At 34.2% G+C, this 12,860-nt stretch overlaps 1 protein-coding gene and 1 long non-coding RNA gene across 4 annotated transcripts in view; one reads left to right on the top strand and one right to left on the bottom strand.

Annotated features, from left to right (window-relative positions):
- LOC106871405 (ninjurin-2) overlaps positions 1–2,616 on the top strand; it is a 99,281-nt gene extending 96,665 nt beyond the window's left edge. For all 3 annotated transcript variants that reach the window (XM_052972047.1, XM_014917827.2, XM_052972055.1), the window contains one exon: positions 156–2,616. In XM_052972047.1, coding sequence (XP_052828007.1) covers positions 156–554 — 399 coding nt within the window. In that variant the 3' untranslated portion in view covers positions 555–2,616. The remainder of the gene's footprint in view (positions 1–155) is intronic.
- The window catches only part of LOC128249183 (uncharacterized), a 27,510-nt gene that overhangs the window by 3,602 nt on the left and 11,048 nt on the right, over positions 1–12,860 (bottom strand). Inside the window, exon 2 of the long non-coding RNA XR_008265276.1 lies at positions 7,970–8,064. This is a non-coding gene — a long non-coding RNA (uncharacterized LOC128249183). The remainder of the gene's footprint in view (positions 1–7,969; positions 8,065–12,860) is intronic.

The following is a 12,860-nucleotide window of genomic DNA, read 5'->3' as shown; positions in this document are numbered from 1 at the left end:
TGTGTGTGTGTGTGTGTGTGTGTGTGTGTGTGTGTGTGTGTGTGTGTGTGTGTGTGTGTGTGTGTGTGTGTGTGTGTTGTAATTTTATGAATACTTTCTCATATAATTCAAAAGTTAACTGCAATATAAAATCATGTCATGCATCTATTTTGTAGGAGAGTACACCAATAACATTTAACTACTACCGATATGCTACAAAGAAGACGATGGCTCAGGGACTGCTTGATGTCGCCCTTCTTATGTCAAACGCATCTCAACTAAAGGCAATTCTAGATGTTGGAGAAGCTCACGACTATTACCATGCTCTTGTTGCTATTGTCATTATTTCCATCAGTCTTCAGGTAATCACTGGAATATTGCTGCTGATTCTTGGATCTTTAAAAGACCACACAGAGAGACATGTCAGGCGGGCCAACATACTCAACAATATCATAATTGGATTTATTCTTTTCATTACTGTTGCAAATATTTTCATCACAGCATTTGGAGTTCAGTTCAGTCAAAAGAACAAATCTCCCAACCCATTATTTGATCCAAACAATAACAATTTTTAAAAATAATACTTTTTAAATATATTTTTTCATTTCTTTTTAGGTAAAATAAAAAAAAATCATGTAAAATGAAATAAAAATGCAAATTATATATTTTTTTTTTCTGGATTTGGTTTGTAAAAGAAAAGAAATTGAGAAAATAATCTGTTTAAAAACCAAAGATATTGTCATTAATGGGATAATTTAAATGATTTCAGATGAAGTAAATGATGGCAGCAAGAGGAAATGATTGCAAAGGAGGATAACTATCTGTTTATGTATGAATGTGTGTGTGTGTGTATACATATATGGGTATAGTGACAAAGTATATGAGCATGAAAATATGGGAGTGTGTAGATAAGCACACATGTATATGAATGGTTACAATTATGTTTATGTGAAAATATATGCATATATGAATGCATGCGCTAATATTTGAATATGCAGGCATGCATATATCTATGAATATGTAATGTGACAGATACCATGAGAGAAACTCTCATATTAACATTTTTGTCACAAAATGCACTCTTGTTTGTATCACTAATGGAGAGCTAAATCCCAGCCACTAATAGTGCTGAGACCACCATATTACATGATTTCAACCTTCCTTGGTCTTGTCAGTGATGGATACTCTACTGCTAGTGATATAAACAAGAGTGTATTTTACACCAAAAGCCAATATGAAAGTTTCTCTCATGGTATCTACTATAGTATAGTTTGTTCTAATAGAAGATCCATGTTTTAGTGGGGACAAGTATTACCTCTTGATATTAATACTGCCTCTGTCACTAATATATATTACGTAATGTGTGTGAATGTGCATGTGTTTATATGTATGCATGAGTGAGTATATGTATGCATCCATATGTGTGTGGTCACAATGATTTCTTTAAAAAATATACTCAAAAAAATTAAAGCAAATACCAAAAAAGATTAAACAAACCTTTTTTTATAAAACTTTGCATAACAGTTTTTTGTACCTTTTACTATTCTCAAATATTTTCCATCCATTTCCATTTCTTTTCCATTCTTTGACACCAGAACCAAAAGTACTGATATTGGTACCTCAAATACTGATACTACTACCAAAAATGTTGATATAAGTACTAAAAATGTTGACATTACTAAAAATGTTGACATAAAGTACTAAAAATATTGACATTAGTACTAGAAATGTTGACATAAATACTAAAAAATGTTGGCATTAGTACTAAAAATGTTGACATAAGTACTAAAAATGTTGGCATTAGTACTAAAAATGTTGACATTAGTACTAAAAAATGTTGGCATTAGTACTAAAAATGTTGACATAAGTACTAAAAAATGTTGGCATTAGTACTAAAAATGTTGGCATTAGTACTAAAAAATGTTGGCATTAGTACTAAAAATGTTGACATAAGTACTAAAAAATGTTGGCATTAATACTAAAAATGTTGACATAAGTACTAAAAATGTTGGCATTAGTACTAAAAATGTTGGCATTAGTACTAAAAATGTTGACATAAGTACTAAAAATGTTGGCATTAGTACTAAAAATGTTGACATAAGTACTAAAAATGTTGGCATTAGTACTAAAAATGTTGACATAAGTACTAAAAATGTTGGCATTAGTACTAAAAATGTTGACATAAAGTACTAAAAAATGTTGGCATTAGTACTAAAAATGTTGACATAAGTACTAAAAATGTTGGCATTAGTACTAAAAATGTTGACATAAGTACTAAAAATGTTGACATAAGTACTAAAAATGTTGGCATTAGTACTAAAAATGTTGACATAAGTACTAAAAATATTGACATTAGTACTAAAAATGTTGACATAAGTACTAAAAATGTTGACAGTAATACCCAAAAGTAACGATAGAAATACAAAACATTTTGAAAGTGATCCAAAATTACTAGCAGAGATAAAAATATTGGCAGCAACAGCAAAAAAGCCCTGCTATAACGATATAAAAAATTCAAACAGTAATAACAATCTTTTGATGATGATCCCAAAAATTGAGATGATTGCAACAAGATGTTAACATTGGTATCTATCATTACTAAAATTTTAAAAAATAAAATTTTTTTTATTCAATAAATTGTTTTTGTTATTATTTTCAAAGTGCATATTAACCCTGTTGATACCAATTTTCCTGAGACCACTCCTGTTCTATGATACAAACTTCATGTTTTAAAATGATCTAAAATCTTTCCATCTAAATTCCATGTTCATTTATATTCCAAAAGCTAACTTAATAATAATAAAGTTATTTTATTAAATTCTTTGTTATTTTCAAAATGTTTTTGAATGAAGGTAGTGTATTTTAACAGAAATACAGTAACAAAAGAGTTAAAGGATAACAAAGTTGTTTTTTGCAACAATGGCTATTTACATTTTGAGTGACAAATTCATAATCATCACCATAATTATCACCATCATCATCAATATCACCATCATTATTCTATGTCCGCTTTTCCTTGCTAGCATGGCTTGAATGAGTTTTCCGAGGCAATCCTGTTGCAACCAGATACTCTTCCTGTTGCCACATCTTTTAATTACTACTTTTAACATACACAGATACAGTGTCCCTATTGTAAAACCCGGGGGGGGGGGCTTTAGCAGAATCCACTTTGTTGCAAGCATTCAGACAAGGTCCTAAATTTGAGGATAGCTTTCTCTTTCCCTACATCATAGGCCTTGTGAAAAATCATGGGCACTGACTTTCCTTATGAGGAAAAGAAAAAAAAAAAACAGACTGGTTCTCATCAATCAATCAATATTTTATTTACCCTATTCACATGTAATAGTCAACTGCTTTTAACATGAGCTATTTATCTGAGCATTCATAGGTAAGTAGACCTATCAATTTCAGATAGACAAAATAGTAGGAGTTATGTTGTTCATACTTTATTCAAGGGTACAGCACATGAGTGATATAAAGGAAAGCAAATTACAACAGCTGATAACTAAAACAAAAGTCACAGTCTTAATTCATTGAGATCTCACAAAGTACTTTAGTACTCTAGTATTAGTAGTATATTAGTCATCTTACTAGCTTTGGAATAGAATGAATAGAAATAAACATTAAGGTGTTAGGTTGGTTTGAGTGCTACAAGTGGTTTACTCCTGCAAATTTTCATTTCTAAATCAAATATTCTTCCCTAAAATAAACTCTGGTTTATTTTCAGATCAGTAGTCTCTAAGATAATGTTAGCTTATGTGAGAACACACTTTCATTTAGCCTTTGAAAACAGAATCTACATTTTGCCCCAAGCATATCCCTAACATCCTAAACTATGGGGGTCAATACTTCAAGGATTACAAACAAAGATGTCTAAATCTAGAAATCTAATAATTGATAATTTGTCAGGGATCGACTGAGATTTTAGTAAATCATCACTGTGGGTAGCAGTATGATTGTTTATAATTCCTCAGCCAAAACCAACTATGGTAAATTGAATAATTCATATCTCCAAGATTAATTATGAATCCTTTTTATGACACTGACAATCAGATCAGCAAAATGAGTTTGGTAGATGACTATGTTTGGAAAATTAACCCCTAAAAATGAAATACCTTTCATTATAGATCATGGGTAGGTAAGGCTTGATTGCAGGTAATGATGACAGAAAAGTATCATTTAATCAAAATCAGGGTGATGTGGAATCTGGCAGATGATTCTAATGAAAGTCAAATTCAAAACAGAAGTGCAGGTGCTTATATGGAAAAAGGCAAAACTAGAGAGGCTTGTAAAGGATTTTGGGCCTTTCATAAGGGGCATTTTTCAGCAAACCTTCAGACCAAATTTGTGACTGTATATTCAAAGCAGTTTTGGGAATAATGAAAAGTAAGTTGAAAAAGAAGTGATGACTGAATAGCTCACCAATGAATTACAGCAACAAAGAATGTTTAAATTGTAAGCTATCATTTTGGGGAAAATTATCTGAATAAAATGGTTATACTTGGTCTTAATAACACAAGAAGTTACTGAATACTGAGAGAATTAAGTAAAATATACACAATCAGAAGGATCAGGAAAAAATATTAGAATGAAGATCATGGAAGGAATAAAGTTAAATTTTGTTAAAAGAAAATGCAGAGTTTTTAATGACATTGAGTCTAAAGTTTGAGGTTAACTGAAAGATCTGTATGGGATTATTGCCCAAGAGAGTTATATGAGAAGTATTATGGAATGAAACATATGAAAGATCTGTTGCAAGTAGGAAAAGAACTTAGGTAAAATTGAGTGCAAGAAAACTTTTATAATGACTATGTCTTAAGTTGGTTAGCTGTATGCATCAAAGATGACTGATATCGTAAGGTAGATACATGCTCAGCAGGGATGACACAGAATGGATAATGATGATATAGGCTTGGTAAATTTGTCAGGATTCACAGGATAGGTGTTAATGACAGGTTATATAAAACTGATACAGGTAAGTGTGAGTGAATTGTTGACTTCCATTAAGAAGCTGAACTCTACAATAGTATGTGACATTGGTTTTTGTATCAAACAACTACATCAAGCCTGGGTATGATTTCAAGACATTTTAATGTTTAGTCAGGAAGTAAGTGGTGTCCTTGATCCATTACAAGAACTCTAAGACTGGTGGGAAAGAGGAAGGTACTCTCAAACTGGAAACTTAACCCAAATGCCTGCAACATAGTAAACTCCACAAAAGGTGTCCAAGAAAATGGTTAAGTCAACCAGTCAAGTAGGCTAAGGTGGGATTTGAGCATAAAATGTAAAGCATCCAGTCTGACATTTTTAGTTTCACTAACCACTATTTGGATCAGCACATTTTTATTGGTTCTGAAAGGATGAATGGCAAAGTTGACCTTGGGTGTTATTTGAAATCAAAGTGAGGAGAGCTGAAACAAATACCACAAAACATTCTGCCCAAAGCTCTAATGACACTGTCAATTTGCCCCAAAAAGTAATGTTTGATTAATGGCAGATGCTCAAGTAAAGCAATTGCATATAAAACTACAGTAACATTACAAGTGAGTAGTGGGTAGCAGGTAGCTCAAAGAAGAATAAAAGTTATACTATGAAGACAGCTCAAAGAGCAGTTTTCTCAGCTGCATGTTCACCATGAGAAACAAGGAAGAAAGAAACACCTAACTTTGTCAAATATGGAGTTTGTCACAAAATGGATGTGACAATTTCTCTATCTCAATAACTGATAACAGTCACCAAATTTTTTCCATAACTGCCATCTCTAAAGAGCATATGTAGTAGAGAACCACTCTGCTAATAAATATCCAGCAAAGCAAGAAATATAATGAAACTTTATAGAAAATATTTCTTTAAAGTATGAGAGCTATAATGTTCTACTCTAAAATCATAAATATACAACCAAGTAAGGAAACTTCTAAATGGTGACTCAACCAGTTAAAATTAAGAGCCCAAACTTTCTAAAACCATATCTTACTTTTAGAAAAAGGAAGAAAAGATTGGATAATATAGTTCATTATTCATTAAGCATGAGTAAAAGATGATCATGATAAAATGTTTTTGACCATATACCTAGTTGATCAAGACTAATCTGTAAACTCAACCATAAATTAAATGGTAATGGTGGATGATAGTAATGAATGAAATAATTAAAATTTACTACTCAATATAAACAAGGATTTTATTTATCATTCTTAACACTCTACTTTAAAATGCTTCATTTTGTGAAAAATTGTTAAAAATTCTTTACATACTTTGTACCTTTCAATTACTTTTACATGCCATATATAATGCAATTTAGATACACATGTTGAGTTGATAAAATTTTTACATGAGAAAAATTAAAGGAAATTATAAAATTACCTCTCAGCCTTACTCTACCATCATCATTTCTGCTCCTATGAAATCATTCAATACTGCCAAATTAAAACATATATCATGACTTTCTCTAACTTCTGTTATTGATGTACATCAAGTTAGCTAACTAGTCAGAGCTTTACAAGATCTCTGGTGACTTCAGATTCCTGAGACAGCTAATAAGGTAACTGATCATACCTTCTTAAATATGTCCCTCTCTATCCTTTACACAACCATACAAGTAGCCTCCAATTCCAAACCCATCAGCTGTTTCATTTTCAGGTGTACAAAACTTTCACCAACCAAGTGTTTACTTACCACTACAGCACCTAAACAACTGCCAGAAAAACAAGTAGTACCTTTGTATATTACACGGCCTACATAAAACAACATAATGGCCATAGAAATAGTAACCAAATCACTCTCAAATCACATCCTACAATCTTAAATAAGGAATGAACACATTAAATATGCAGTCCCAGAAATCCCTAAAAAGAATGCCTTTCTTCATAAGTCTGTTCAATTAGGTTTGACCTGTGTCTAAACAACATGACCTATAAGCCTGGCCTTCTTATCTTTTGCCAAGAGCATCATTACTAACTTTGCAAAACTCTCGTGCTTGCCACTTGTCAAGCATGGTGTAAATATATAAATAGCACTCCTGGTAATGACACAATCCCAACTCATGTACATCTTAGTTCCAACTCTATACAGCACAGACAACAAAACTCCTTTCAAACTCTCCTTCTCATCCCTACCTTACCAGTAGATAAACACCATAACCCAGTGCAAAATTTCTGATCATTTCAACCCAATAAGTCCATAGTCCTGGCAGCACTCACATCATTATGCTAAAACTGTATACTGCCAAGCAACATTCTATTTTAGTAAATCTCTTTGTCTTTTACTTTTTTTAGAACAGTTTACACCAGTTTATGGAAACTTGCAATTCCTCAGTTGTTCTTCACTTATAAAACTTCAGAGGTGATGAATACAGTAAAAAACATTGACTTCTCTTATAATCTTGCATTCTGCTTCCTCCTCAGTGACCACCAATGCAGTTTCCATAGAGCTAGATATAACAAAGACCCATTTGCCTATGAGACACTCCAGTGGTCTCTCAACACTCAAATATTGGCAAAAGAAACATTATTGCTCTTGATATCAGCAAATCTTTCAATTATGTTCATGAGAACTTTCTAGCAAAATTCTCCAGTTTTTAACTCCACAAATTTCTCATATCTTGGAAGAAAAGTTTTTTGTCAGTTTTTTTTTTTTACAGCTTGGTGAGAGTCAGTCTGACCCAGTTCCCAAACTTTAGTTATGTAACAATTGGATTTGACCCTACGTTTTGTCACATAGTAATTACAAGTTGATCATGTGCACAAACCCAATTTCATTTCAATCAGTGGCTTTTTTCACTGGATAATCTGGCAGTATGACTAGAACCTTCTGTGAATAGAGCCTGCAAATACAGCTCATTTGAGTGCAAAAACTGTAGAGTGACTTCAATCCTCAGTGAAATTCATTCTTGACACATAGCTGTTTTCACAGGTACATATTCAACCTGATACAATAGAGGAATAAAACACACCATGGTAACACAACAAGAATATGTATTGATGAGTAAACTTACCCCAAATGTTGAATTTCTGACAAAGATTTTCTGCACTTGTAATGTACATCATTTCACCTGAATATTCCTTTTCTTGTATTGCATGAACACTTTCTCTATTAATATAGCAATAAACATGTTCATATACATATAACAAACCCTGACTATACTACAGTTATGTCACACACGCTTTTCCTTCTGTTCATACATTAAAGACCTGCTTTATGTTGATTTTATCTAAGCACATCTCTATGCAGTTATCAACACAAATGTTGAACCCCATCATCTCAGGCGATTTTTCAGTGTCCTAACTTAAAACATATTGCATTCCAATGACTAGTGTTCTACTTCAGAATCTGAAATACAAAATTTTAACCCTAATCAATTGCCTACATTCAACAAAGTTCAAGTGCAACCCTTATTAGAGTGATGCTCACACGTGTAGAACAGTGCTGTTTTACATAAACATCTAAGACAGCCAAAAGTTAAAAAAGGCCATTTGACTAATTCATAAAAACTCACTGACCACCAACAATCTACATCCATTTAATTACAAGTATGATGCCTCTTCTACTATAACTTCAGTGGTCTTGACTTCTGTGAGGTAAGAAGCAGCATAGCATCTCCACTCAGACCACCTGATGCACTAGTCTCTCTCTTCCTATCTTTTCTAATGCTTCAGAAAGGGCATCCAGCTGTGGAAACTATAAAAAAATTAAGACGTTAGAACAAAACATGGTTCTGTAATGCACTGGATTCTGTAGATATAAGACAACAACAACAAAGACAAATAAAGAAGCATCATTTTGTAAAAAGTTTTCAAATTTTAATTTTATTTTATTCTTTATGTGAAGACAAATCATCAGAAACGTATGCATGTTAAATATCAGGATTCACTGATCAGTTGTTGTTGGCTCTCCGTCGCTTACGACGCCGAGGGTTCCAGTTGATCAGATCAACAGAACAGCCTGCTTGTAAAATTAACGTGCAAGTGGCTGAGCACTCCACTGATACATGTACCCTTAACGTAGTTCTCGGGGATATTCAGCGTGATACAGTGACAAGGCTGGCCCTTTGAATTACAGGTACAACAGAAACAGGAAGATAAAGTGAGAGAAAGTTGTGGTGAAAGAGTACAGCAGGGTTTGTCACCATCCCCTGCCGGAGCCTCATGGAGCTTTAGGTGTTTTCGCTCCTTGTGGAGGCGCAATGGCCCAGTGGTTAGGGCAGCGGACTCGCGGTCATAGGATCGCGGTTTCAACTCCCAGACTGGGCGTTGTGAGTGTTTATTGAGCGAAAACACCTAAAGCTCCATGAGGTTCCGGCAGAGGATGGTGGCGAACCCTGCTGTACTCTTTCACCACAACTTTCTCTCACTCTTACTTCCTGTTTCTGTTGTGCCTGTAATTCAAAGGGTCAGCCTTGTCACTCTGTGTCACGCTGAATATCCCCGAGAACTACGTTAAAGGTACACGTGTCTGTGGAGTGCTCAGCCACTTGCACATTAATTTCACGAGCAGGCTGTTTCGTTGATTGGATCAAATGGAACCCTTGATGCCGTAAGCGACGGAGTGCCAACAATATATGAGGAGCCTAAAGTACAAAACACAAAGAAAATAATGCATTCACCTGATGTCTCTTTGATGTGTGACCACTTAAATATATCATTGGAAGAGAAAATACATAGTCGCTTCCTATGCAGTAGCTTTGGGAGAAAATCTTGGAAATTAGTTATGAGAAGGTGTAAGTGGAGAAACTACCAGAGACAGTGTCAGGAAAGAAAGTAATAGAAGGGAAGGAGAAAAAGTAGAGTTAAGGCTAGTGAGAGACAGAGAGGGAAAAAGGAAGAGTGAGGAAGACTGTGTAAGAGATATATGAGTATCTTACATTATATGTGGATGAATGAAAACAAATGAAATTGTTCCAGAATAAGAGGTCAGACTGAGCATACCCTTAAGGCAGTATAACTAAGAAGGCAAACAAAACAGAATAGTGACAGAAGGGTCAAAAAGGGTGGGCAGAAATAGAGGTGGAGATGGTCTTAGGTAAATAAAGCACAAAGGTAGTCAATGTTGAACAAGGATGATGGGATGATAGTGAGAATGAGGGATAGATGTTAACAGAAAGAGGCTCAAGGGAGAGGGTGTGTTGACTGGCAATACAGAAAGAGTGATGATAAGATATGGAGTAATGAATTCTGCTTTCATTAATTACAGCAGCAGAATAATGCAGTCAATAGAAAATTGATGAAGAAGAGAGTGATAAGGAGATAAAGGGTGAAGGGGAGAGCAAGTGTAGACCTGACAATGACATATTGAGCAAGGAACATAAATGTATGTATACACATTCTCTCTTACATTACATCTGATTTCTCTTATACCTAGTTTTTATCTCATCACATTTATGCATCATTGTTCTTGTATATCCATTAGAAAATACCTCCTTTATTTCTTTTTAGTCTTTGTACAGGTTCACTCCATTCAGGACCTGTTTCACTACCTAGTAGCTTGTATAGTCTGCTTTCATTCTGATAGGGAAATCTTTTACTACCAACAGAGGTAATAACACCCTGAATATTCTCCAACCTGTTCTTATTCTGGCTGTTATACTTCCAGAACATCTTCTTCTACTGGTAATTAAATCACTAAGGTAACAGAAGCTATTAACTTCTAGGGAGCCTCTCAAACATTTAAAAGAACTTGTTTCCTATGTGCTCTAGTGTTTATTGCTTCAGCACATCTGCCACAGACACTGTTTGCTTTCTCTAATCTGCCCATGATTCACATAGTGGAGGTGCATGGCTTAGTGGTTAGGGTATTAGACTCATGACCGCAAGATTATCGTTTTGATTCCTGGACCAGGTGACGTGTTGTATTCTTGAGCAAAACACTTCATTCTATGTTGCTCCAGTCTACTAGCAAAAATGAGTAATCCTGTGACGGACCAGTATCATGTCCAGGTGGAGAATATATACGCCATGGAAACTGGCCCTTATAAGTCAGCATGACTTGAGAAGGTAACTTTACCATGATTCACATGCACCTTTTGTATGTCTAAAGTTTGCACTGGGTACACTATATGGAATTTCTAGTTCATTTTTTTTTTCATATCAAGAGCAAGCTCATTTCTCTGAAGGAAGCAGAGTCCTGTTTGTGTACTCACTGTTATTGAAGATTTTTTTCAGTTAAGGCCTTTTGACTCTCGATTTTGTTTCCATGCTTGGAACTTTTCTGTTAATCCTACTGCAGATTCAGCTATTAGTACAATGTCATCAGGATACAGTAGTTCCTAATGGCATCTGGTCTCAAAATTCCCTGTTATAACCTTGAGGACTATGATAAATAGAAGGGAGCATTGGGCCACAGTAGATCCCTGTCTGCAAGTTAATTTCATTGCTGTACTCATTGCAAACTCTCACCTTGCTGACAGCACCTCTGTACATGGCGTGTATGGCTGTCAGAAGCCATCTGTCAACTTTAGCTTCTTCACCAACCACAAGATTACAGAGCAAGGGTCTCTGTCAAAGACTTTCTCCAAGTCAAATGAATGCTAGTCACAGTGACTTACTCTTCAGTACTGTAGTTATCTCAGTAGCAATATGGTATCAGTAGTAGTTCTTTCTGGTAAGAAATCAAGTTGTATGTCAAGTACATTAACACACTAATTAATTGAGCTATAACTCTTTCTATAACTTTTATGACCTGGTCAAGAAATTTGATATTGCTGTAATTACTTCTCCATACGACACTTTCTTTACCAAGAGTAAAAGTTGATTATGATATTGCTATACTAGCCATTGGTTATGACAGCTTCCTCTACAGGCTGATTGGACTATCCAGATGACAAGCCTGTAACAGACTCCACCATATATTTTAAGCATCTCAGCATCAACCTATTGATTTTGTGAAGCCATGCACCAAATGATGTTAGCAGACTTGAGACTCAGACTTTCATTAAAAGTTTGCCTATTCAGTGGTACACACCACCCTAGTCATTTGGAATTAGGCTTATAATTTTGTTCTTTTATAGAAAACAACAAAACATTTTTTGTTTTGGGATTTGGTTTGCAAGTATATTTTATGTAATTTCGTGTGTTGAAGCATATTCTGCTGTGTCTGGGGAGAGTCATTTTCTTATTGTGCCTTAAAATTTAACACACTCACCGGTAAAATTTCCACAGTCAAGACTATTGATAAGGTTGCAAGACGCAACGAAAATTTTAGGAAAATAAAAAGAAAAATAAGTGGAAATTTTACCAGTGAGTGTGTTAAATTTTAAGGCACAATAAGAAAATGACTCTCCCCAGACACAACAACAGAACAAAACATTTGTTGGTGTGTGCTGAGATTTACCAAGCTGGAATTAATTTAGTATGGATACACAAGTCAGCTTAGATAAAAAAAACTCTAGTTTTTAAGATGTTCCTAAATACAAGATGAAAGGCATTCATTGTAGGATTTCATCTTGAAGAAAAAAATTTCCCAATAGATTTTGCACATAAAAACATACCATGAATTCTAATAAATGAACACATGTATCCCTCTCTATTTATCTATAGATGGAGAGATAGATGTATATGTATGTATGTATGTCACTATTCAGTTTATTCCAAGATTTCTTGCCGACAGAGAAAGAACCGGTTTCTAAACGAGGTCCAAGGTTCCTTCATTGCAAATTCAACATCAACAATAGGGTATTTTGTTTCTATGTAAGTATGTATGTATGTATGTGCCGATTTGTATGTTTTATGTATATATTCTCATGCATAGAGTTACATATCAAGACATTCTCATATATATTCAAATGATAAACTTCTGGAAAGTTTTACAGATTTTTTCAGTTCCAGCAAGGATTGTACCTGTTGCCTTACATGTATATATATATATATATATATATATATATATATATATAT

Source organism: Octopus bimaculoides, chromosome 1, assembly GCF_001194135.2.
Source record: "Octopus bimaculoides isolate UCB-OBI-ISO-001 chromosome 1, ASM119413v2, whole genome shotgun sequence".
Taxonomy (NCBI): Eukaryota; Metazoa; Mollusca; class Cephalopoda; order Octopoda; family Octopodidae; genus Octopus; species Octopus bimaculoides.
This window is presented reverse-complemented; position numbering and strand designations above follow the sequence as displayed.